The following is a 26,797-nucleotide window of genomic DNA, read 5'->3' as shown; positions in this document are numbered from 1 at the left end:
TGATTGCAAAACTTCCACTGAATTAGAAGCTGTCACAATAAAGAGTCTGAGGGAGCTGCTGAAGTATAAAACCTCCCAGGTGTGAAAACATGCAGAGTCCTGTCTAGTTGATACTGCTAAAAAAAAAGCTACAGAGTGAATGACTTCTTGGTAATTTCTTGATAACTGTCATATTTTGGCCATCCTGACATAAAAGCACAAAGCAGGCAACCCATTTGTTTTCCCAAGGTTTAAACTCACTATAATCAGCACTGTGTCCCCAGGAATTTATCCCCAAGAAAAAAAGCTTTTTTTCACTTTGTTTTTATTTATGGATAAATGACATAAGACTTACATTAAAGGAAAACATGAAGGGAGAAGGAAATTTAGCATACGATCAGCTCTTTGGATTTGTTGTCTGTAGATGCACTTGGCACTGGTGAGGCTGCACCTCGAATACTCTCTCCAGTTTTGGGCCACTCACTACAAGAAAGACATTTGAGTTGCTGGAGTGGGTCCAGAGAAAGGCAAGGAAGCTGGTGGAGGGTCTGGAGAACAAGTTTTATGGAGACTGGTGGAGGGAGCTGGGATTATTTAGTCTGGAGAAGAGGATGCTGAGGGGAGACCTTACTGCTTTCTACAACTACATGAGAGGAGGTTCTAATGATGTGGGTGTTGGTCTCTTCTCTCAAGTAACTAGCAATTGGACAAGAGGAAGTGGCCTCAAGTTGCACCAGGGGAGGTTTAGATTGGATGTTAGGGGAAAATCCCATACTGACAGAGTGGTCAGGCATTGGAACAGGCTGCCCAGGGAGGTGGTGGAGTTGCCGTCCCCAGAGGTGTTCAAAATATGCATAGGCACGCCACTTCAGGACATGGTTTAGTTGGCATGGTGGTGTTGGGCTGATGGTTGGACTTGAGTCTGTGTTTCCATAGATTCATTTGAATAGCAGAGGTATTGCCATCGACAAACTATTTTAGTATGTGAGAGCAGCTGTTGGGAAACAGGCTACCCACAAAGCCAAGCTTTCCTGAAGCCCCTCATGTTTCAGCAGAGTAAAAAGAGGGTGGAAAAGGCAAAAGTGGAATCATACATAGCTATGTGGGCAGCTGTCTGCTATTGTACTTCCCAGCACACACAACCCCATATGCACTTGCTGCCCATGTCCCACTAGATGGTGTTCATGCTACAAGTTACAAACAAGATGCAGAAGTGTGCCCCGAGCTGTCTTGAGTTTCTGGTGGATATTTTTCAGCATTGTGATCTTTGCATGTTCTAAATGTATCCTCAGCTCACACACTGCAAGGTTTGCTGTTTTGCATCTTATTTTTAAAGCTGCTGGGTTTATTTTTTTCCTAATGCACCATGGAATATTCTGAGTATCATGCAGTAGTATTTCCATATAAAATTTGTCTAACTGTGATTGTTGAAGCCTAGCTTGGATAAACTAATATAGTAAATGCCCACAGAACAGGCTCTTGACTTGGATGCAAAATCACCCTTGTGAGACTCCCTGAAATAATGAGGGACCACCATGAACTATCATCATGAACTGTGTGCAGACATAAAGCAAAAGCCCTTCATGGAACAACTGAGGAAAAGTCCACTGGATTTGTGTTCATTTCTTTCGGAAGTTGGTTGATGCGCTGCCACTGGATTGCAATATTGCTGGAGACGAAGGGATGGGAGCAGGACTGTGCTTTGGGTGGCAGCCCTCCCTGGGGAAGCTGTAGCATGATTTCGGGCTGGGCCCCATGGTTAACAGCCGAGGTGCGGGGCAGAGGCTGCCCTGTCAGCGGGCCCCACGTTACTCGGTACCCGCCAGGGGCCTTCCCCCAGCCCGGCAGCCCCTGCCAAGGACGTCCCGCTCGGTGCGCGCATGCGGACAGCCGGTTGGGCTCCGCTCCCTTCGTGAGCGCCTGCGCAGCGCTTCCGGGGGCCGGCCCCGCCCGCCGCCGCGTCTGCGCAGTGCGGCGCTGCCCGGCTTCCGCCTCCTGCGGCGCTGCCCTTCCCGCTTCCGGGAGTCCTCGGCTCTGCGGAGCGCCCGGCGACGGGCACGGTGGCGGCGGCGACAGTTCAGCGGCAGGGGCTCGGCCCCGGCTCGCCCCAGCGCGCCGCCAGCACGGCGTCAGCCGCAGCTCTGAGGGCAGCGGGGCCGCCGCCGCTGAGGTAAATCCACTTCCCTTCCCTCTCCGGGTTACCTTCCCTTCACCTAGACGGTTCCTCTCAGGATGCTCGCCGCCGGTTGCCCGGGCCCGGCCGCCGTTGTTTTTCCTTGTGTTTCGCAGAGGCCTGTCCCCGCGGGGAAGGAGCGTGGTGTCCCGGTGAAGTCCTGGCGAAGGACGAGCGGGGACGATTAGCGGAGATACCCTTCCCCTCTGGGGCAGGTCGGGCTGAGGTCTGGGCGCCCCTGCAGCCTCCACCCTTGCCGATGTAGGGTATCAGTGCTTAGTGGGATGTTCCTAAGTCTTGGTGGTGCTCCTGCCTCTTACCGGGTTATTTAAAAAAATAATAACAATGACTATCTGTCAGCAGCCATGGAAACATGGAAGTATCCCTGTGTCCCAGCACGGCATGTGTTGTAGAGTCCCAGCTGCCACCGTGGGAAGCGGACAGGGGAGGGACAGCAACCATTTGCCGCACCACGCTTTTCAGTCATGTCCCCGCACTTGCTCAAGGGGGTTCTGCTGATTGATGCGGTGCTGGGTTTCCTTACTTCCAGAAGGGAAGAGCAGCACTTAACAGGGAGTGGGAATGCGCATAGTGCACACTTTGGAAAATGAGAGGGTAGCTTCGTACAGCGCGGCACGAATGTGATCTGTGCTGGGGGGGGGGGGGGGGAAAGGATTGGGAAATCATTGGCTATTTTCTGTGCTACTATGTAGTTGTATAATGGTATCAGGATGCTGAATTAGAGGCACATAACTGTTCGTTTTGCCAAAGACATAATTAGGTTGAAGTCACTGTGGCAGTTCACATTAGCAGACTTAAATTAGATCGTTTGAAGTGGATGCTCTCTGACTTTGAAAATGTACAGATAAAACAGAGCTGGGGCTGCTTCATTAGTAGATGAAACTGATGTAAAATTTTACTGGTTGTAGATTAAAGTTAAATAGCTTAAAGCTCTTTGTGGCTAAAGGAAATTGGTAATATTTCTCATCTCTTCAAAACTTCGTTTTCCTCTGACATGGTATAATTTGTATCATGTATATCTGATGGATTTCTTTTTTGGGCCTTTTGTGGAAACATAGAACTTTTAAGGAAAGTAAATTGACAGAATCCTGCAGCAGCTGATAGACTGAAGACAAAGAATGTTGAAGTAGTATGAGGCTTTATACATGTCTGATACAAGGAACCATTGAAACAAAAGCTCTAACACTCCTTTAATTGATGTTGACAATTCCTGGTGAAGATAGTTCACCTTTGATCTATGAAAGATATGATAGATCTTTGATCTAGCTTGTGTTCTGGAACCAGGAAGGATGTGAATATGAGTTTAATAACTGACAGAAAAATGTTCTTGCCAACCTGAGACCACAGTCCAATCAGTAAATGTGATACCCAAGCTGTCCTTAACTGAGTGTGAGGATGCAGTGTATCTTGATAAATGCAGAAATGACAATAACTGTGATTCATCCAGTTGCTGTTGGTAAAGTAGCAAAGCTTTTGATTTCCACATAACAAAACTGATACTGATTTAAGCATTTAGCTTAATTGGATTTGATTCTGGGGCTCTGTTCCAAAAGAAGTAACATACAAAGCCCAGCTATAGGTTGTGTACATGCCCTTCTGTCAAGTCAGGTTGCTCTTTAACCCAGAAGTGTGCTGTCCTTGCTGTTGTAGCTCAGTGAACTCTTTGTGTATTAGAAAGTGTTTCAATTTTGGGGCACCAAAGTCTCATAAAATATATTTTCTTTGACTTCACATCTGTGGGGGGAATAAATCTGCTATGAAACACCTCAGAGTGTACTTTCCATTAACAATTCCAGTGTTTTTCTATGGCCTGGCACTTACTGTGTAATGAGATAATAGCTTGAAACTTGGCTGTGTATGTACTTACTCAAAACTGTCTGTTGAGTGTGTTGCCAGGTGTTTACACACAAACAGCATCATATTGACATTTTACAGTGGAAACAAGTAAAAATATCTATGTCTGCAGTAAAGGAGAGTACAAAAATGGCTACAAGGCATAAACAGGAAATTAATGAGAGAAATGTGGTACAAAATATATAAGTTGGAATAAAAGTAGCAAGGATTTGGAAAGATGATGAGCTGCCTTGCTGAGGGTAGGGGATGCATTTGGGGATAAGTTAATAACATTTTGGGGTTGTATCATGGTTTGCCATCACGAGCCATTTCAGCTGCTTTCTTCCAGAGTTGTGTGCACTGTTACATGTGTCCCAGATCCTTGAAATTCACCATATCTTTGGAATTACAGATTGCAGAACTGGAGTCTGTCAGGGCTAAATTGGTGGTGGTGTTGATGGTCTGGTTCTTCTGAGTAGTTCCTACTCTACAGTTATGGTTGCCGAAAAAGGTCAACTTGAAGCTCTGGCAGAGTACTTCTTGTACAGGGCTTGACTTCTGCTGGGGCTGAGCTGAAGGGTTTTCTGTGCACTTACTGGGTGAGGTGGTCATTGGAGTGGTCTTATTTGTTTGCTAGATCAGTCACTGAGACGTTGAATCGAGCCAAAGTTTACTTACTAAATGGCTTTGTAGCGTGGATTGCATGTATCTGTCATAAAAAGTAGGTTATTTACCTAAATTAGCATGGTTATATCTAGACAGTATCTGAGGGATGTTTATCTGTCAGCAGTGAATGATCCAAATTGCCCATGGAATTGGCTGCAGTAGTAGTTGTGCCCATCAGGTTTGATTAAAATTTTTGCAGTTGTTGAAGTTAATATTTACACTGTAACCTTTTAGTGAGACTGCAGCTCTGTAATTTTGACTTGCCACCAGTGCTGTGCTTTTCAGGTAGGATTTAAATCCTTCGTGTGTAAGCACAGCAGGATTATTAGTCTGCGGTGTGGTATCTCTTGGTGTCCTTACAACTATGGATTTACCAGAATGCAATGAGAAGTTTTGAAATAAAGGCATTAATCTTTCTTGTGTTGTAACTGAAATGTGAGGAATCTTAGGAACTGTCTGGTACGTAGCTTGAAAGGAAAAGCAACCAAAAGATGCAGGCTTTCATAGCCTCTATATGAATGATTGCCTATATGCCTGTTTTCTTACAACAATGTTTTTCCTTTTCTTTTCCTGAAAAAAGTAGCAGGGAGAGGACTGTGCTTAACCCTGAAGTGCCTTTTTTAAAGTTAATTGATAGTGCAAAGGCCTCATGATGCAATTAGTTGTATGGTATCAATCATCTTCTTAATACCCTTGGTAGCCTTCTTCCAGTAAACTCAGAGAAAGGGAGATTTGCTGTTGCAGTGGATTTTCTTTTGCTGCATTGTAAAACTACAAACATCTTAGACACAGTCATTTTATAAGTTATCATGACTTTGTAATGTGGTATCTCCATTGTTTGGGTCTTTTGTTCCAATAATGTATCTGCATGTTGGAACACTGCTTCATCAACAGTGTGCTGCGAGTTAATGAGACATTCTCAACCTGAGAATTTCTGATAACACCTAAGTGTGGAACTGCATTGGATTAGGTTTGATATAATCACCTTTGCAAACAGATGACATTTTGCATGAAGCATTGAATAATTTAGTGTTATCTTCCAGTGATAGATCAAGATTTTTAAAGGTCAAATTAAAAACTACTGCTTGGCATGTTAGAGATTGAAGTGTCATTTGACTGGAGGTTTGTGCTTTAAGCACATAACCCAGCAAGGACTCAATGTAAATTAGGTTAGGACAAGCATTGAAGCAAATAAATGAATCGTCTAGAGGAAAGCTGCGGGCATCTCAGTGGGGATGCTTAGCTTTTTATAAAGTCTAAATGCTGTTGTTCAAGCACTGATCCTCTTCCCCTTGAAGGAAACCAAGATGGGGGGTAGTAGTGTAGGCAGCTGGAGAGGAGAACAACATGCAGGAAGAGCAGGGGAGGGAGAGAGCACATGAGAATGACTAAATCTATTATTCTCGCACAGCTAAACTGTGGTGGCACTTCCACCTAAACCAGTAACTGATGAGGCTACAATAAACTCTGCAATTTTGCACAGAATTGCATTTAGGATTAGGGAGCTGACTGAACAAATTGTGCCCCTGTCTTGCCGATGAATTCTCTGTTAGCAACTTGAAATGATTACTCTGACTTTAATGTCTCACCTGCAGAAGCTTTGCATGTCTTCTTCTATTGCTTGTCAGCCTCCACTCAGAGAGCGGGTGGGTGACATTGCAAATTAACTGATAACACTCAACGTATCTCCTTGTGTGTTTCTACTTAGCTTCCACGACATGCCATGCCAATGACAACTTAATGATTGTGGGTTTCACAATATTGTGAAAACTTGTTTAACAAAAGTATAAAAGCTATTAGCAAAGCAAAACAGAAAGCAATCAGTGGCTTCATGCAGTTATATCTGCATAATAAGAACTCACATTACCTTTTAGGCTTGCAATTGAATATATGAATGTGTTTATGTAAGATAAGAGGCTTCTTATTCTCAGGGGAAGTCTGCACTGATCTAATTCCCCAGGAACACTAGAAAATGTGAACTCAAGAACACCATCAGTAGTGCTGTATTTGGGAGGTTTTTTGTAACAAGCTAGTTTTAGAGGCTTTCTTTTACAAGTAAGTGGCTTTGTATTTTCTGTAGCTATTAAATATCAAAAGCTTTACAGTAATCTCAAAATAATTTAACCTTCCAACAAATAGAATGAAGCTTCCATGTCAAAACTTGGTTTAAATACTAGTAAATAAGGTAATTGAAGAAATAGTTGAAAGTGCTTCATTAGCCAACTTTAATCACACACAGAGTCGAAATACCTACTCCAAGCTAGTAATTTTATCCTGTACTACATAAAACAAAGCAAGAAAATTGGGGATTTAATTGCCAGACATTATAGTTTGCAGCAGAAGGACTGGGTGAGGGAGCAGAAGGGCAATCAATATTGTGCAGAGCAGGGGTACCACCTCAGTTTTCCAGACACCAAAAGCAGCAACACTTTCTGTGCAGCATGTGTGCGATCGCTAACTTTTCTAGTCAGAAACTCAGGCCCACACCTCTTCTGTTCCCTTCCCCAAATAGAAATCTAACTCAAGGTTCGGTGCTGTAGTCCTGCTCCAAATGCCATGTGGTGATTTCCAGAAGCTAGCTGCTAACATTTTCAGGCTTTGAAATACCTGGTTTTCTCAGTAAAATAAATTCCTCCTCCTATTCTTTCATTAGGAACAAAGAAACCATCTACACTTCTAAATCTACTGATGCTCACTTTGCACAGTGTGTTGGATTTGAGTATTTTGACCTTGTGAAAAGGAAGGAATGTGATTCAAGAACTTGGAACATTTGTATTGTCAAATGAAGCACTGTTAGAACAGCTTAAGCTTGTATTTCATAATCTTAAGTTGCATGGTAATTATTTACCTATATGGAGGAATTCTAGCAATGAGAATGTTCTGTGTATATATTCTCTTTGGCATAGTTGTGGGCCATTTTCTTTTCTTTGCAGATTCTGTAATGAGTACCTGCTGTATCAGAAATTAGCCATAGCTTGGTCTAAATAATTAGAGTTAAACCATTTTTTTCCTACCTTATCTTACAGTTATAAAAATGGTGGCAAGTGTGTTATTAATAACCTGCTACCAAAAATTTCGCTGTAAGATATGAAGACAGTCAAGTAAGATGGATTATTTTTTTCATGCTCTTAGTCATCTTTTTTCCCACATTTTTGCATATTTCTTAGTCATAGAGGAGTGGCAAACAGCAAAAAGAAGTAGGTCTTCGGATACATTAGTTTGTAGTGCTAAACTCTGAATAACAACTCATCTCAAGCGGTTAGCAAGACAGATAAAATGTTCCTTGAAACACTGTTCATAGAGTGATTTTTTTTAGTTTGTCCTTTGCTAGCTTAATCTAAAAGTTTTTTTCCTCTTGGACAGAAGCCTGTTTGCTGAAGTACATTCAGTGTATTTCAAAGTACTACTGTCTATGGATATCATTTACCATTAACACTATTTTCTTGATGAGTCAAGAGGGCTTTTACTAATCGGCTCGTTGATGTCTTTCCAGATTACATCAGATATGACTATGTGAATAGCCCGGGGATAGCCCAAAGGACGGACATGATGTCAGAATAACATACAAAACATTTGTGAGGTAAGTGTTGTTTTTCGTTCTGTTGCCCTAAGAAATTTCTTTCTTTTCTTAAATGCACTTAAACAAAACTAAAACAGTAATTTTATGACACTTCATTTGTATCTCAAAGGAGTTTCTTGCACAATTGATCTCAAATGCACAAATACTTATTTATTTTTTTTGCCAAGAGTCTTGCTGTCTATTTTTATTTAAGCTAACTTGTTGATTTGAGCAACTGAAAACTTGCTGTGATTGAAGAATAATTGTGTATTGCTGTTGAAGTATATTGCACCTTAGCTGGGAGGAATTCCTAATTTGTATTCTGTAGGAAGTTCCAGAATAGGGGGATTGGTTTTGATTCATTGATTCCTCTCAGGCACTTCAAAATTTCTGTGCAGCAGGAGGCCTTGAAGGAGTGGGATTTCTAAACAGTGTTTTGGTGGGGAGAAAAGAAAAGGCATCTTGTTTTTAAAAAAATTCCAAATTGCTTGAAAAGATAACATGGTGTGTGGGGGGGGAGGAGCGGGGAGAGAATACTTAAAGTAGGATGGAAAAAGCTGGTACTTCGGCATTGTGAATTTGGTTGAATTTAGCCTAAATCTGAGCTTACAGAACCAGAATTTGCCAGTGAAAAAAGCTTCATCAAAGTACTGACATGTGGGTGCACTGCATTTGCCTGTTTCTGTAGTGCTGACACTGATTTCTTTAGAAGTTTGGCTCTTGAGAGCGTTTTGTGAGGTGTTTTTTGTGTGTGATAACTCTGCCTGTCAGCTCTTCATATACTTCAAGACTTAGTTTAACGCTTACTGTATGGACTCTTTGGTGGGTGTTTTTTGAAAGAGAACAAAAAGAGACAATAATATGTCTTAGAAGCTTCATCTGCTTATTTTGGATAAAATAATTGCATATTTGCCTCATTATCTTCATATTCCAGTTGCTGCTTATGCAGGCTTCATGAAACTGGAATTTTCTTTGACAAGTCTTGATGACAAGGAGTGGTTTGTTGGGTGTCCTGATGTGCTGATGAAATTGATTGGCATAGATTGTAATTTTAACTGTAAACATATGGAAAGATTAGGATAACTTAGAGACTGAAGAGAGGCTTTTTCTAGGTTAAGTTAAGCTGGAATTGATTTTAAGGGAGGTGAAGTTTATTCTTTTCTGAGGTATTTTTCTTGTATGTGACTACCTTTACCGTGCCTTAGTAGCTGCATTCTGGTAAGAGAGAGGACTTCTTTGTTAGAAACAAACCCAACATGTAGACAGAAAAAGCAGTGGGACTACTAGGAATTGTAATATTGCATTGTTATTGGCTAGATCCAAGTACCAGAGCTGTATTTCAGTTGTGTTTTGCAGCCATAGAATGTAGCCCACGCTGAACTGCATCCCAGGAGTATCTTGGCTATTTTCAGTGTTGCTCTGGGATCTCTACACTGCAATCTGCATGTGCTTGCTTTCAGTTCTAGTCTCTTGGATTATTTCTGCCTCATTCTGGCATTATGGTTTAAGGATCAGAAAGATTAACTGGGCAGAAAATATTTATCTGCTTCCTGGTAGATAGGGCAGAGAGTTTTTTAGAGTTTAGAAATACAAAAACTATGCCAGGATGAGTCTTTCTACCTGGTAATGGCCACTTTGACCATTTCAGACTAACAAAGGGATTCTATATTCAGGGTTCTTGGGATGTAAATCGAAGGGCCATAGTTTGTATATAAGGCTAGCATTAATAAGGGGGGAAAAAAGAGACTTCTTAGGTGGCTGTCACCAATCAATAGAAATGCTTTCAAGTTTCTCTCAGGCATGGCCTTTGATAGCATGAATCAATATGAATTTCAGAACACTGTATACTCTTAAAGTAGCTGGCTGTCCCCAATGCATAATGCTTAAGCTTTCATTTCTCTCTTGTTTGTTGCTAGCACTTCAGTTGTCCCATTCTGTATCTTTGCTTAGAGATGTCTGGAAAAGAATTCTGTGTTCATGAAAGCTATTAAGGTTTCAAAGCTTGTTTTTGTTCCATGTTGGATCAGCAACAAAGCCCTAAAAGAGTTTTGATGAAATTCAATTAATTAATGTGTTCTTTGAAAAGCTGACTCTTGTAAACCATTGCCATGCTCATATAACCACTACCATTTGTTTCCCTTAAGTTTGGTCGATTTGGGACCATTTTGTAAGTTATCCAATATGCTTTTGTAACAGGTTTGTGGGTTTTTCAACACAATAGCCCTTTTGTCAACCAATTTTAGCTGCTTTCTAACTTGCTGTGTTTTTATGCTGTGAACAATATGCCAGAGCAAAACTTTCTTTCCATTTTGGTTTTAACTTTTGCTCATCACTGGGATGCTGGAGCAGTATGAAAAGTCAGAGGTCTGACTTGCTGTTTTCTGGCAGACAGGAGCTGTAATTTCATGTAGTTTGGGATAAGGGAGAGAGGTTGCATTTTTAACCGAAGGGGAAGAATGGTTTATGTGCACAGCAAGAGGGAAATGAAACTTCTAAAGTCCGTTTCTCAGGCCTTGAAGTTGCATGATTGTGATGGGGTGACCCTGGCTGGATGCCAGATGCCCACTAAATCTGCTCTATCACTACCTTCCTAAGCTAGCTGGGAGTGAAAATATAACAAAAGGCTTGTGGGTCAAGATAAGGGCAGCGAGAGATCACTCACCAATTACTGTCATGGGCTAAACAGACTCAGCATGGGGAAAATTAATTTACTGCCAATCAAGTCAGGGTAGAATAATGAGAAATAACCCCTGTGTGTTAAAACACTTTCTTGTCCCTGGCCTTAATTTTACTCTCAAATTCTCTACTTTGTCCCACCAAAGCAACACAGGGGGATGGGAAATGAATGCTGCAGTCAGTTCATCACACATCATCCTTGCTGCTCCTTCCTTCTCAGGGGGAGGGCTTGTTATACTTTTCCCTGCTCCAGTGTGGGGTGCCTCCCATGGGGATGGTCCTCCATTAACTTCTCTAGTGTGAGTCCTTCCCATGGGCAACATTCCTTCTTGAACTACTCCAGCAGATTCCATCCATGGGGTAGAGTCTTCTTCTGTGGAGACTTTAAAAACCCACCTGGATAGATTGCTGTGCAACCTGATCTAGGTGTACCTGTGTTAGCAGGGGAGTTGGACTAGATGATCTCCAGAGGTCCCTTCCAACCCCAGTGTGCAGTCCTTCAGGAACAGAGTGCTCCAATATGAGTTCCCCACAGTGTGCCAGGGCCTGCCAGCAGGACCTCCCAGCTCTCCCTGGGGCCTTGCCAGGAATCTGCTTCAGCATGGGTTTCCCACAGGGTCACAGCCTCTTTTGGGCATCCATGTACTCTGATGTTGGGCCCTCCATGGGTTGCACGTGGGTATCTGCTCCACCGTGGGCCTCCAAGAGTTGCAGAGGTAGAACCTGCCTCACCATGGTCTTCACCACAGGCTGCAGGGGAATCTCCACTGCCTGGAGCACCTCCTGCTTCTTATTCACTGACCTTGGTCTCTGCGGAGTTGTTTCTCTCACATCCTCTTTCCAGCTGCAGTTCCACAGGGTTTTTTTCCTCCTTTCTTAAATATGTTATCTCAGAGGTGCTGCCACCATTGCTGATGGCCTCAGCCTTGGGCAGTGACAGGTCTGTCTTGGAACTGGTTGGCATTAACTCTGTTGGATGCGGGGGAAACTTCTAGCAGAAGCCTCCCCCGTAGCCCTGCTACTACCAACACTCTGCCACACAAGCCCAATACAATGATTAATAAAAAAGAATTGCAGAACTCAGTAAAAGGATTACAAAATTGTGGAGGCAACTTTGTAGGTGACTGTTTCTTGATGACAGAAATAATTTGTGTTTGTGTAGGCATAGACTTGTTCAGGTGTTGGGAAAAAAAGAAGTCTCAGTAATCAATTTTTCATTTTACAGAAATAAGAAGAGAGAGCCATCTGCATTTTGAGTTTCCTCATGCATAATAATGGTATCTGTGCTTCCTGCAGGGCAAGGCCAGAAAACCATGCAGTCATCAGGGCACAGATTCCGTGATGTCGAGCACCACCCGCTTCTTGCTGAAAATGACAGCTACGATTCCTCTTCCTCAGAGGCTGACATGGCAGAGAGGGTTTGGTTCATCCGAGATGGCTGTGGGATGGTCTGTGCTATCATGACATGGCTTCTGGTTGTCTATGCAGACTTTGTAGTGACTTTTGTCATGTTGCTGCCTTCCAAAGACTTTTGGTACTCTGTGATCAACGGCGTTCTCTTTAACTGCTTGGCTGTGCTAGCTTTGTCATCACATCTGAGAACCATGTTAACTGATCCAGTAAGTATGCAATCCTTCCTTGACCTTGGGTTTTTACTCCTGTAGCTCATCATCTACAGAGAACCTTGGAGATGTGGTATCAGCCTTCTACTGCTAGGAGAAAGTAGTACTAGATTCCAGCAAGTCAACATCTTTCCTAAACTGAGGGGCCCAGAACTGGACACAGGACTCAAGGTGTGGCCTAACCAGTGCTGAGTACAGGGGCAGAAAGAGCTCCCAGCTCCTGCTAGCCACAGTATTCCTGATACAGGCCAGGATGCCATTGGCTTTCTTGGCCACCTAGGCACACTGCTGGCTGATGTTCAGCCTACTATCAGCCAGTACCCCAGGTCCCATTCTGTCTGGCCACTCTCCAGCCACTCTGACCCCAGCCTGTGGCACTGCAGGCAAGAGATGATACCTGTACTTTTCCTATTGTTCTGTTAATGAAACCATAAATCATTTTTGACTTGAGGAGCAGGCAGTAAAAAATTCATTTATAAGGGAGAGATGGGCTCATGAGTATATTTGGAGAATATTAACCCAGGTTAATAAACTTCATTAGTAATAAACTCATAAAGTGTTAGTCTTTTCTGTCCTTAGTTGTTGTTTTGGGGGGGGTTGGGGGGGTGTCAGATATATTTTCAAAACTTCATGAGAAGTTTTAGCTACATCCTGTCTTATCATTTGAAATTTATCTTCCCTTTGTGGCACATGAATGAGTTAGACACAAGGAAAAACCTCAGTCACATAGTGGTATAAGGAAAGAACTGCGTGAATCGTGCATTATTTTGTTCAGGTGTTTGGAGTCTTTGGGAAGGGGGATTTAAGTTGAACCTACACAGAGTAAGTACTCATTTCTTAGGACTTTTCAAGAGCTCAGGAGATGAAATTGTTTATTTTGTACTAAAATCTATCATTCTTTTGGGGAAATAAATCTGGGGAGAGAGAGGTGAGAGGAGAAACATCTATTTCCTCTGGGTTTTTGAGACAGTGACACAGAATCATGGAAGTGTTCAGAAAGCCAGCAGGGTGTTGTAGTTAATGGTTTTCCAGGTCTTTGATTTACTTCTGAGCCCACACCCACTGATGAAATGTTATGACTTCTACAAGCTCTGACAGCTCCAAAAGTTAATGATTTAAAGATAGATTGGTTAAAAATACAGCCTGGTAAAACTGTGGTTTTTTAGACCTGTGTGGTTCTTTAGGGATAGAACATGATAACAATTGAGATGATTCACTACTGTTTTTCCTCCACTCCTTTCCTGCTGACTCCCAGAATGGAAGACATAACTGTGTAATAGAAATGAAGATTGAAGTGGGGGGGGAAGGAATAAACTGCCTCAAAACATATGTGAATCAAATTTACTCATAACTATAAAAATAGGGTTTTCATTGAAAGGAGTTGCTGGCTGTCAGAGACTGTGAATGATGTTTTTGAAATACAGCATGTTTTTAGCAGCACAATGTTAAAAGCATGGGCTGAATTTATCAGCCTTGGTGATAGGTGAATGTGAGATGTGTTTAAGCATAAATGTACCTGGAATGAGGTAAATTTGTACTTTGTGCAGCTCTCTCTGAGATAATTTGCCATGTTTACACCCAAGTATTAACTTCAGTGAGAACATTTTTTTTATTGCAGAAACCACTTCAGGAATAAAACATAAGAGTGTTTAAGAAACACTTTTTGGTTTGTGCCTCTCCAAAGGCCAGCTGGCTCAGGTCTGAAGCACCACTTAGCCAAAGAGTCCATCTGGGGCACAGCTTGGGCTATGTCTGGGGCAATACAAGCACAGGATTGTTATTCCAGGCCGCAGGCAACAAAAACTTGATGCTTAAGTAGAGAGGTGTTTTGCAATTGAATCTGAAGTGCCTACTGGTTTCTCAATCCTGTCCCAAAAGCTTCCTTAAGGTGTCTGTGTAAAGGGCTGATGTTGCCAGTGAACTTCTTTAGAATGAGAAATCATTGCAGAATGTTGCAAAAGATTTTGTACAACCTGAAGAGGGTTATCCCTGTGTGGAGTTAAGTGCTAGCAGGAGGAGTTGGTTCAGAAAGACCATTGCACTTTCTTTTCACTTCCCAGTTCCTTTCACAATCACTTCCTGCCACTGAGAAGCCTTTAGCTTTATAAATAACCAAGGTAACAGTGGCACTGCCCATTATTTTCTTGTCACAGATCTGAATTCTACTCTCATGAGGCTCTAGATTAATATTGTTACTGGAAGAGGCACTCCTGTCTAATATTCCTCTCCATTTATCATCTTCTGTGTCGTGTTGAAACAGTCACTAATGCAGCTCTGTGGTGAATAGCTCAGAGAACTAATCACTAAAATATAATTTCTTTTCCTGATGGGTTATTTTCAGTTGTGGATCAGTTCCTTCAACCATTTACCATGCAGCCACCCAACCTTTCACAGTAGCAGAAGGCAGCAGAGCATACTAGATGTGGGATAAAGAAGCCGGTGAGGGTTCATGCTGGTGGTGTCCAAGCTAAAAGGTTAAGTATAGGTGGCTAAATCTTGAATTCAGAGGGCTGAAATAAAAGAATTCAAGTAGTTGTTGCTGATTTTGAAGATGGCTTGGGCTAATAATCAAACATCACAGTCATATGCTGCTTTAAGTAGTGCTTGTTTAGAGTAACTTCTCAGTTACTCAGTTGTACCTGTAGTGCTTGTAACTGCAGTGTAAAGATCACTTTTATGTATGCTGGTGATGGTAGAATCTATCAGAATTATGCTAATATTTGGCCAGAGATGAGTGGTGCTGAAATGAAGCTGAGTTTGAGGTCAAGCAGAGGTAATTTATTCATTTGGAAAGGATTCTGGCTTATGGTGGACTAGCTGTGAATAAGTGAATTCATTTCAGCAGTTATTACTGGTGTGAAGCCTATAAAATGTGTTTTTAAATGCTCTCCTACCATTTAAGAAGCTTTCTCTCCTTTAATTGAAATGATTTCAGGGGGCTGTACCCAAAGGAAATGCCACTAAAGAATATATGGATAATTTACAGCTGAAACCAGGAGAAGTGATCTACAAATGTCCAAAGTGCTGTAGTATCAAGCCTGAACGTGCACACCATTGCAGGTAGGCCACGGTGCTCTTCAATCAGTTATGTATTGAGTCTTGGAATAATGCTTGTGATATTTATGTGTTTTTAACTCAATGATTTTTTTTTTTTATATGCAGTGAACTTGCAAATTCAGGCATTGCAGGGTATCTTACAGATATATCGTGGCCAAAAATGAACGTGAACGTGGAAGATGGGAAAGAAGCAGAGACTCAAAACATTTTAAACATAATCATGCTGTGGTGTCTTAAATATGTTTTTCCTGTGCAGCATTCTAATTGTTGTGTCCATGTAAGGTAAAGCAATGAATCCCAAGGACATTTCTGATGGAAGCTGATTTAAGAAATGACTCCTGCAGTCTTAAATTAAGAAAATACAGATTACTTTGAAATTGTCACTTGAATTTGTGTCTTCTTGTAGTGTGTCATTTGAAGTTAGATGTGAATTGGCAGATGATTTTCCCAAAGCTGTGTGTATAATTGGTTAAATGCACTTCTGCCTAATGAAGATTCATTATAATGAGGACAGAAGTGATGCTAATGTGAACTAAGCACGCTATGGAAGGGATAGTAAATGCATCCATTCTTCATTAATTCTCAGTCTTTTGAGTTTTCAGGCACTGTGGATATGCATTTGTAAAGTGTATTGTGTGAGAGCTGAAAATAGATATGCCTGCATAATTGAGACTTACATAAATATGTAAATGTTTCTGGTGGCTCTCTCTAGGTGTGAGGAGTGATGTGTATTGAATTGTGTGGTATATGAAATTTAAGTCTGTGAGCTAGTGCCCATCAAAAGAACAGTGAAGTCTTGTCAGGACTCTCAACTTCTTCTGTGAATTTGTGGTTTCTAAATTAAATGTCTTGGTGTGTGTCACTTATCTGTGTGAAAGTTATGGCTGAGGAGCTATTTCCATTGTAAATACTCAGCCTTGGCACTGAGGCCTTGTTCTTCTCTCAGATGTGAGTGGGTTTTTGTATCTGGAGTGTGAAGGGAGAAGTTTCATGCATAAAGAGTCAAGTATGGAATTATCTTCAGTGAATTTATCTGTGTTGTGGGTTAGCTTTTGTGTGGATGCAGATACCAAGCCTGTCTTCATGTGCAATGAGTCGATTCTGGCTGGCCTTAGTAGCTTCGGTGGAGTTTTAGATGAACACAAGCTCTCCTGATTGCACAGTGGCCTGGGGCTGGAAGCAGGGCAGCTGCTTTCCTGCAGCAGAACATAAGCTGTTCATCTCTGGGGATCCAAATGAGCTTTGTGCAGTCTGTTCAGATGTCCTGGCAGCGTGTTCGTGGAATGTACAGGGACACCTGAGAGCCTCTGTTGATCTTGCTAATTTTCTCATCACAGATTTAGGCTGCTTCCTACAGAGACTCTGCAGGTATCTTTGTAAAGTGTTAACCACATTTTCAGTCTTGATGGGATTTATGAGTTGGGAAGTAGCACTAATGAAGACATCTTATGCTGAACTTTGCATATGAGCAGAAGAGCTGGGCTATTCCATGCAGCTGCACAGCTCTGTGTGGGCAGTGCTTACCTGTTAGTCCTGGACCTAACAACTTTATAGCTTTCAGACCAGCCCTGCAGAATCCCTTGGCTGCATCTGGGCCATCACCCTCAGCAGGCACTCTCACCTTAGGTGTTCCAGAAACCTCTGGTCCCAATTAAGGTGATGCTGATTGGGAAGTCAATTCTTTGTGGGAGAAGAATGTCAGCAAATTAATACATTGTTTAAAGCAAGAATTTGAGTAACATCATTAAAGCAGAGCAAGAATGGCTAGTGTCTGCAGTGAAGGGAATCTGCAGTGCTTTTATAGTTTGGCTTTTTTTTTTCCCCCTAACCACTGGTACAGGGATCTACCTTCACATGTCTTGTGAATTGCTTTACTTTTTATGCCTTGGTAAAATGTGCTGTGAGATGTTCCACACAAGGACAAAGGATGAATTTTGGTGCTTGCACCATGGCTTCACAGAACATCTGAAAGTCAATGTGTGTGTGTTTCCCTTTTGTGAGCCCACTGTTATGTGCTTCTCAGCAGCTGGATATCTGTTTTAATTGTCTTTGATTCTATTACTCATACTTTATGTACTACTAGTAGTTACTGTTTAATAAAACAAAGAACTGTTTTGCAGTGTCTTGAATGCATACTGCACAGACAGGTACATGGGCTGGAAACCAGCCTCCAGGATCTGATTCTTTGCCATAGATTTAGCACTAAAAGAAAGGTTTCTTTGATTATACTGCCAACTTTTGATTGGTTTACAAACCCATTCCAAGGACATCAAAAGGATGGTCTAGTCTCAGTAGTCACAGAGGCAATTTGTGATAGAAGGGACGTGAAAATGGAAATTGAAGTTGGTTCTTGTTGGGAAGTACTTAACACTCAAAGCCACAGTGCATGTTTGGAGTAGTAAATTATTAACAGAAGAGACTCTTACGATGTAGTTACAAAAATTGTTGTGCAACACTGCAGCAGAAATTCTTCTGAGGAAGAAAAATGATTTCATAATACACTTCAGTGATGAGGAAGAGAACAAAAAACTTCTATTTACAGCTAAAAATAAACTGAGAATTTACTAAGCAGTTAATATTTTCAGTCTAAGGAAGAGGCTTATCCTGTGTGAATGCTCTTTCATTTCCACTGAGGGAGCAGAGCTGTCCTTATCTCTAGCCTATTCTGGGTGTCTGCATTTGTGTGGGGGAAAACTATTAGTCATAATGAAACCACTGAGATGTTTATGAATTTCTGTTATCCAGACCAGTTTCTCTTAAGCCATTAGCTGTGTCTTTCTGAATGTTATCTTTGGCATTCAAAAGGTAATTGCACCTGCAGTTGCCTGAGTGCATTCAGCACCACTGCTAAGCTACAGAAGACTTTGCCTTGTCCAGAGCTGCTTGTTCTCACTACCATATTGCTCCTTCCTCTTCAGTGAGTGTTCATGCAGAGTGAAATGACCCAGGTTGCAGCTAATGGATTGACTTCCCCACATTCTTGCCACACAAACATCTGAGCTTGGACAGAGGAAGGACTGCAATACAAGTGACAGGAGTAGGAAGAAGGCAGAACCACTGCTTTAAGCATTGCTGTGAGTTTGCTGGCTGGAAGTGTTTGGTGAATTGTGGGGAGAGATTAGAAATGAAGGCAAGGTTCCAGACATCTGATGTCTTGAAGAGCTCTGCGTGGGCTTGTGAGAAATACTGAATGAGCAAATAGGAGTCCTACCCACCTCACGTTCTCCAGTGCTGGGCTTGATTGAGTCTGGATATGATTTTACTCAGCAACTCACAGTAATATTCTCTTTAGAGTGAGAGTAAATATTCTTTGTTACATTAGGAAACTTGCATGGTTATGGTAACTGGAGTTAGCTCACCTTTCACAGATTTGGGAAATTACCTAAAGGCTGAACTTAAGAGGCAGCAGACTGTGAAATGAGTCTGTTGGAGAGCTTTTTTAATGCCTTCTCTTGAACCATACCTGGTTCTTCCCCAGAGAATGGTTTCAGTGTTTAGTTGTGGTGCTGGGGTTTTCATATGTAACTGGCTCTGTTTAAAGAGTGATTTGCATTGGAGGATGAATCATCTTTAATGTCCATAAAGCAAGAGGCAGTGGGAATGTAGGGGCTGGGTTGTGATAGTAGGGGCTGGGTTGTGATAGCTCAGGGCAAAGGGAGATTCAGATAAGCAGTGGGGAGACTTGTCATTCTTTCATAGAAGCTGCACAGGAGTGTGTTCTTCCTCTTGCTGAATTGCCTTGTAATCATGCATATGTGATGACTGAGAAATTATTTTATGCCTTGGAGCGTTGGTTTTTTTCCCCTGCACACACACTCCTCCTTCACTCTAGTGACAATAATTTAGCTTTGCTTCATGGCTTGTCACCAGAGCACCCATAGATGCCATACACAAATAAGCCTGCCTTAAACCAAAGGATTTTTAATAACAGTGCCTGCAATTTTGTGTCTGAAATGAAATTGGTTAATATTTGGCTGTTCTGCAGGAAGATCTGTGACTCTTGGAGTGTGTGGCTGTCTGAAGTACAAAGCGAGGAAAATGAAATATCAGCATTATTTAAACTATTGATTTATGGAAGAACTTCAACACACGCTGGGAGTCATTTGTTTCTCATGCATAAATGTTCATGTTTGCCTGCAGAGGGACCTGAATATAAGAGGAGTGAACCCTCTGATGCTATAGCAGATGTAAAATGGAGTTATTGAGATATTTGACTTTTCTTTCTGGAAATAACCTTGGCTCAAACCTGGGCAGAAACTAAGCAATTAGTTGCAGAACTAGGAAAAAAAAACAAACAGTAGTGTTTAAGTACTCCTTGACAAGCAGGCAAAGAATTTGTGCTGCTTACAGTTCCAATATTTTTGTTTATGTTGAAATGTGACCTTGTAAGCTGTTCTTTAGCTTTGATTGCATCCTTTTAGAATTGTATGACCAGTTGAAACCTCAACAGTGACAATTTCTGTCTCGAAAATGTGGACTTCTATTTTTCTTTTGATTCAGAAATCAAATTTGCAACTTGAAAGTCTGTAAATGTGATGTAATTACTTTGTCTAAAAATAGCTTCTCCAGAAGGGAAGGGATTTTTTACATACTGAATCTAGAAAGAAGTGAAGCTTTGCTCATTCAATGCCACAAGTGTCTAAAACAAGTCAGTGATTTCAGATGCTTGGATGTACATTGTTTCTCATGTTACTGAGTGTATTGAGTATGTTTTGAGTGGCTTGCATGAGGAATGGTGTGAAGAGTTAATGGCTGTAGTTTCTTCTTGGTGTACCAAATCAGTATGACAACATAAGAGCACATTCAAGAGGGACAGGGATAGGGATCTGCTGGAGAGAGTCCCAACAGAGATCTGTAAGGATGATTGGGGAAGTCAAACATCTCTCCTATGAAGAAAGACTGAGAGACCTGGGGCTGTTCAGTCTTGAGAGGAGAAGGCTGAGAGGAGACCTTGTTAATGTCTAAATATCTGAAGGGTGGATGTGAAGACAAAGTTGCCACTGTCTTTTCAGTGGTAACCCAGTCATAGCACAAAGATACAAGCTGGAACATAGAAGTTGCACCTTGGCATGAGGAGAAGCTTCTTCACTGTGAGGGTGATGTAGCTCTGGAGTGGGCTTCCCAGTGAGGTGGTGAAGTCTCCTTCTCTGGAGAGATTCCAAACCCACCTGGATGTGTTCGTGTGTGCCCTACCCTAGGTGATCCTGCTCTGACAGGGGTCGGACTTGATGACCTCTGCAGGTCCCTTCCCATCTCTGACATTCTGTGATTCTGTGATAATGCTACTTTCCTTTTATGAAGAGTATGTTATGCACACAGTTTTGCAACAGCCAGCAGCTGAGTTGTAAGTCAGCAAACAGTTTCCTTAAAGAAATGCAAATCAAATCACTGTTTGTAATTTGTCGGGAAAGATTTCAGCGCCTCGCCGCATGACCAGTGGTTACCCCTGTTTCTGTTTCTGCATCCAAACACCAAGTGCTGTTTCTCAACAGAACTCTCTTTTCTTTTTCCTTCAGCATTTGCAAACGATGCATTCGAAAGATGGATCACCACTGCCCCTGGGTGAATAATTGTGTGGGGGAGAAGAATCAGAGATTTTTTGTTCTGTTTACGGTAAGTGAACAGCAGCAGCAGCTTGGTCTCACTATGAATCTGCCTCCGTTGTAGCCATTCTGGTTGTGCTTAGTACTGAGTAATGGCTTGAGTTGTTTTGTGGTGTTTGGTTTATTTCCCTTCTCTGCAGGGTATTCTCCAAGCAGGAAGGTATTTCTAATTCATGCTCATTTTAATCTTGTAAAGTGCTGTTATTTCAAGCTATCTTAATTTCGCTGCGTTGTAGATAGTAACAATTAGTGAAACGGCACTGTGAGCTAATCCTGCAGCTTCCATTGTTGCCCACGGGTTTAGATTTGAGCTTAATTAGAGTTTGTTTTTACATCATTGCATTGAATTAAGCTGAAATGGGAAATGTCTGAAAGGAATGCCTGCTTTACTACCTGGCAGCAGTCAAAAGTAAGCACTCTTTCTTATTTCCAGATGTACATAGCCCTAATTTCAGCTCATGCGCTCGTACTGTGTGGGTTTCAGTTTTTCTCCTGTGTCCGAGGGCAGTGGACTGGTAAGCAAATACCTAACTTTCTTTGTCATAATCCAGCAGATACTGAGGCAAAATTGTAACATCCTAACTATTTTGGTCCCACTATTACAGGACTTCAATCTTTTTAAAGTGAGGTTCTGAAAATATTTTCTATCTGTTTACCCATCTCTCTCTTCCCTTTCCTTTAGTCTTTTGCTGTAAGAGCTGTGGTTGTCAAGGGCATTTTCACTCCCTTTCCACATAGTAAAATTTTACCCACCTCAGTAATAGGAAGGAAACAGCTGGTCTTCAACCACCTCTGCACTATATTACCTGAAGCTGCCAGCTGGGCTTTGTGTGTCCCATCACAATTCTGTGAACAACTGCTGAAACTTAAACTAATTTCTCACTCATTCTGTTACTAGAGCCAGCTGTGGGGCTCCTGTCAAAAAGAAACATCCTGAACTGCCCCAGTTGTTTGTTTAGGCCTCTGACTTGCATTTCTTAGTGTTCCAATGTGCTAGAGCTTATTCTGATCTTAGTTTTGACAGAAGATGGTTGATCATATGTTATTCCTGGTACCTGAAGCAACAGGGGAATTCATGTGACCTGTTTTTGATGCATATTCCATTAGAAGGACAGGATTTTAGTCCTTTTTTCACTTGAAAAATTCTGCTTCCTGTATACTATCTCATTTCTTCTGTGTTTAACTGTAGTTTTGTTAGTTAGTTGATGAAAGGATTTTCAGAGCTCTGGCTGCAAGTGGAAGTTAGAACCTGATTAATTTGCGTGATAAATCGGGAAGAGAAAAAAAAACACCATGATAAAGCAACCACAGCAAAATGGAACAGCTGGATTAACTAGCAAGTCAGAGCTGACAGTGGTGGTGGTTTTTACACTGTCATGCATGAAACATCAGCCTGCTCTCACCTTCATATTTGTGCAGTTCTGAGTACTTAAATTGTCTCCTGTGCAATGATTTATCTGATACCCCTGAAATACTGCGGCAGGATTGCTGTAATGCAGTACCATGTGCTTTGTAGGAAGCCAAAAGGGTTACTTCCTTAAAGTTCTTTATTTCCTTGGGCAGCAAATTAAGCTGCTGCAGTGCTGGAAGTGAGAAGTTTTGTGTTAATTGTGGAATCTTAAGCGTCAGATATTTGCCTCTCTGTTGCTGTTCATTGCAGAGAGGATGTCTCAGTTTGAACATATCAGTTGTATGAATTTATTTACATGTATGGTTTTCACAGAATGCAGTGACTTCTCCCCACCTGTAACTGTGATCCTGATGATCTTCTTGTGCCTTGAGGGTTTTCTGTTTCTCACTTTCACCGCAGTCATGTTTGGCACCCAAATCCACTCAATATGCAACGATGAAACGGTAAAGACCTCTGCTTTTCTGCACTCTAATGATTACTCTAGGAGGATGTGTTTATTTTGCATGAGGGGAGGCTCTTATTGTGGAGAAAACCCCCAAATCTGACAGAGCCCTTAGTTTTTCTTACCTACAGTTGTATTGAAATACTTTGTGGGGGTTGCTTTTTAACAGAAATTCTTGCATTATTTGCTTTTCTGACATGAATTTTATGATTAGGTTTTCACCTAAGATTGCACAGCTTCTGGCTTCAGGTTGGGCTTTGACTTCTCAACTGTCACGAACTCCTGATATGTGTGATGAGAAATGTCTGCTTCTCTCAGGTTCACACTTAAACTAGCTGTCTTGCATCAACACTTCACACTGTTCTCTACTTTGCTATGCTTGGATTAGAGTGTAACCACAGTTTGGATCTTACCCTTCGATCTGCAGTGTTAAACTTTGATTTCCTCTCACTCCAAGAAAGACACTGAGGTGATGTCCAAAGAGCAACAAATCTGGTGAAGGGTGTAGAGCTCAGGTCTTTCGAGCTGAGGGAACTAAGGTGGTTCAGCCTGGGAAAAAGGAGCCTGTGGGGAGACCTTCTGGCTCTCTCTAGCTCCCTAAAAGGAAGTTGGAGCCAGGTAGGAGTTAGTCTGGTCTTCCAAGGAACAATCAATAGAACAAGGGGAAACAACCTTGAGTTGTTCCAGGAGTGGAGCTTCTTCCTCACATAGGTTTTCAAGCCCTGTCCCAGGCTGCCCAGGACAGTGATGAAGTCCCTATCCCTGGAGGGACTGAAAAGCTATGGACATGTGGTGCTGAGGGACATGGTTTAGTGGTGACCTGGTAGTGCTGGTTGAATTGGACTTAATGATCTTAAAGGTCTCTTCCAAACAAAACAATTCTGTGATTCTATTCTGTGATTTTATGAGCATGTTTTGTGATGGATAGTTGACTGGAAACAAGGAATTTGCAGCTTGTGATTGTTTGGAATTTTCTGTGTGAGACTCTTTGACAGTGTACTTCTGTGTTCTAGAGTAACTGTGAAATACAGTTGGTAAATGTCCAGCCTTCATTAGTGGGAAGTATGAAAAATGGGCATCAAAACAATGCTTCAGTAATTGCAGCACAAGAGCCTTCCTGGAAGCCTTATTGTCTAGTTGTTTCATTAACTGAGTAAACAACTTCTAATGTAGGTTATTGCCTGTAGATCCTTTACTATCACATCAGCTCACCTGCTCATTTTGTCCTTTAGTTTGAGTGGGTGAAGAGGAAGAGACCTTCTTGTAGATATTTTATGTTCTGAGTCTTCTGCTCTGTACCCACAGGGCTAAATTAGCCATTCTTAGAATGATAGAATCATTGTGCTTGAAAAAGGCCTTTAAGATCACCAAGTCAAATCATGGATCATCAAGTCCAACCAATGAATTCTTCCTTAGAAAGTAAAGAACAGTAAGAAACTACTCAGCTCCCTGGCCATACATGAAATAATGTAAAACAGCTATCAGTCTTCTAACTGCTGTTAGACTTGACTATAATTCAGACTTCTCAATGTCCCTGCATGCCTGTTTCTACAGGAGATCGAAAGACTGAAGAGTGAAAAGCCAACATGGGAGAGGAGACTACGCTGGGAAGGAATGAAGTCTGTTTTTGGGGGTCAGCCTTCACTCCTGTGGATCAATCCTTTTGCAGGATTTCGAATCAGGCGACTTCTGCTGAGAGGGAAGAAAGGAGGACCTGAGTTTTCTGTTTGAGTCTATGCTGGAACTTGCAAGAATACTATATAATATTTATTTGGGGCCAGAGAAGGCTGTCTACATATGATCTGTGACCAGGTGGAACTGAGACCAGACGTTTGCTTGTAGCAAGCAGAGTTTTATACGTTTATCGTCACAGACATCTCATTAACTTTCAGAGACACAGACTGGGTCTGCAATGGTCTTTACAGCAAGATTGCAAAGGACAAGCACGTGGTCACACTGAAGAAGCCAAATGTTGTCATGCTACTGTAATTTATTTTATGAGATTACCCATTTTTGTTAAACCCCTTTTATTTGATAAATGTTTTGGGGAATTACCTGTGTGGGTTGGTTTGTTTTGGTTTTTTATACACTTAGGTGCAGTTGTCAATCATAAGGAGGAGCAGTATGGTGAAAGTTGATCTCAAATGAGACCTAGCCTTCTAAATCTAGTTTTCAGGGAATAGTGGTTTGTTCCATTTTAATTTCTATTTCAGCTTGTCCTAATAAACAGAGCTGTACTCCTGTGTCCCACTTCAGGCACACATTCCTCATATGCAAGTGATTCAAAGGACTGGTGCACACAACAGCATAATACATCAGAGGCACTGTTATACCCCTGCCAAATGTCTTCCCAGGCTCACAAAAGCATGTCTCATCTCTGGCAGTATTAATCTCATGGCATTTAGGTAAGTTCTAAATCTTAAGTAAACAACACTTTTAGGTGATGGCTGCAGCCCACATTCTGCTCTCCGATACAGATCTCCAGTTCTTACGCTGAAGTATATCGGTTTGAGGAACATATCTAGGCCTCTGTGCAGGGATGAGTGGGACCAGTGATTGTATCCTCCTGTGTGAGATTAAAATGAATGTAACAACAGGTTGGAGTTAATTGACTGAAAACCATTGTCTTTGTAAGGTCTTGCTCTGCCCCTTTTTTATTGTACAGACTTTTCATAGAAGGAAGGCTATTAACTTCATGATCTCCTAACAAAGGTGTGAGCGGGATGAGGGAGATTGCCTCATCCTCAGGTACAACAGAGCTTAAATGTAGATCTACAATAGAAAGGATTATTTTGAACTCAACCATTTTCCAACTAAAATGACTATACAGAAATGAGAGCAATATAGATCTAGAACTGCTTTATGTGGGCCTGACAAACAACAGTACTGCTAAGAAATGTTTATAAATCTGCAAGTAATGAAATACAAGCTGTAAGTAATGAAATTCAGCTCCAAGTGGATTCTTTAAAAATGACGTTTAGACTATTTTTTGTATTATGGTTAATCTATAAATTGCTGACAATATAAATGATAAAGCAGGAGCCTTGATACATAGCTTGAAATCGTGCCTAGAAAGTAAATAGCTCCCTGTTTTGGGACTTGCCTTAAAATTGTCCTGTTCTTGCTTTTGCTTCACCAGTAGCACTGATGCTCTGTCCCACCTCAAGCAGTTCAATGTGCTGAAGAACCTTGCATTACGAAGTTTACGTACTACAGAAGCTGTAGTTCCTTTTTCTCGGCAACCCGCTTCTCCATTTCTTTGTAACTGTTTGTGACACCTGGATTCTAGCTTCATCAGGTTTTCTACCAGTGGGTGGGTGAAATTACTAAGGGGTCCATCTATCACCTATGGCCCTGCGAACAAAACTGTGCAATACTCTTGTAATACGCTCATTTTGCTTGGGGGGAGTGATGTGTGATACTGGAGAAGTTCTAGATGGACACATCCAACGGCTTTACAGTCAGGTGAACAAAACTACATCTCATGTAACTGAGGGGAAATAGGGAAGCTCTACAAGAATCTTTGCATATTCAGTTGCACATCTTAAAGATAATGGGGGGAGGGGGAAGGGGGGAAATGTGTCTGGCTTTGTCATGAGGCTCTTAATGTGTAAATCGTTTAATAAGCTATCCTGATGAGAACCAGAAGAAACCACTTCAAGCAGCTGAACCCTGTGACTTAGCAAGTGCGTGCGTGTGTGAAATCAGGTTTACTTGGCTTTTCAAACCCTTGGTATGTTGTAATTTTTTAATGT

The 26,797-nt window shown here is 41.7% G+C and overlaps 1 protein-coding gene across 1 annotated transcript; it reads left to right on the top strand.

The window, feature by feature from the left end:
- The first annotated feature begins 1,976 nt into the window (after positions 1-1,976).
- On the top strand, positions 1,977-26,797 carry ZDHHC7 (zinc finger DHHC-type palmitoyltransferase 7). Its single transcript, XM_054170056.1, has 8 exons — positions 1,977-2,149; positions 8,166-8,252; positions 12,204-12,526; positions 15,465-15,589; positions 21,103-21,199; positions 21,623-21,704; positions 22,913-23,043; positions 24,597-26,797. Exons 3-8 carry the CDS (start codon positions 12,221-12,223, stop codon positions 24,771-24,773), a joined length of 918 nt encoding a protein of 305 aa, XP_054026031.1. The 5' UTR covers positions 1,977-2,149; positions 8,166-8,252; positions 12,204-12,220; the 3' UTR covers positions 24,774-26,797.

Source organism: Dryobates pubescens, chromosome 19 (assembly GCF_014839835.1).
Source record: "Dryobates pubescens isolate bDryPub1 chromosome 19, bDryPub1.pri, whole genome shotgun sequence".
Lineage (NCBI taxonomy): Eukaryota > Metazoa > Chordata > Aves > Piciformes > Picidae > Dryobates > Dryobates pubescens.
This window is presented reverse-complemented; position numbering and strand designations above follow the sequence as displayed.

Bases quoted from the DNA above. Each gene is read 5' to 3' on its own strand.
- ZDHHC7 (XM_054170056.1), top strand. From the start codon at position 12,221: ATGCAGTCATCAGGGCACAGATTCCGTGATGTCGAGCACCACCCGCTT. The intron at 21,200-21,622 runs GTAAGTGAACAG...TCTTATTTCCAG, and splicing joins GATTTTTTGTTCTGTTTACG to ATGTACATAGCCCTAATTTC. The intron at 23,044-24,596 runs GTAAAGACCTCT...CTGTTTCTACAG, and splicing joins CAATATGCAACGATGAAACG to GAGATCGAAAGACTGAAGAG.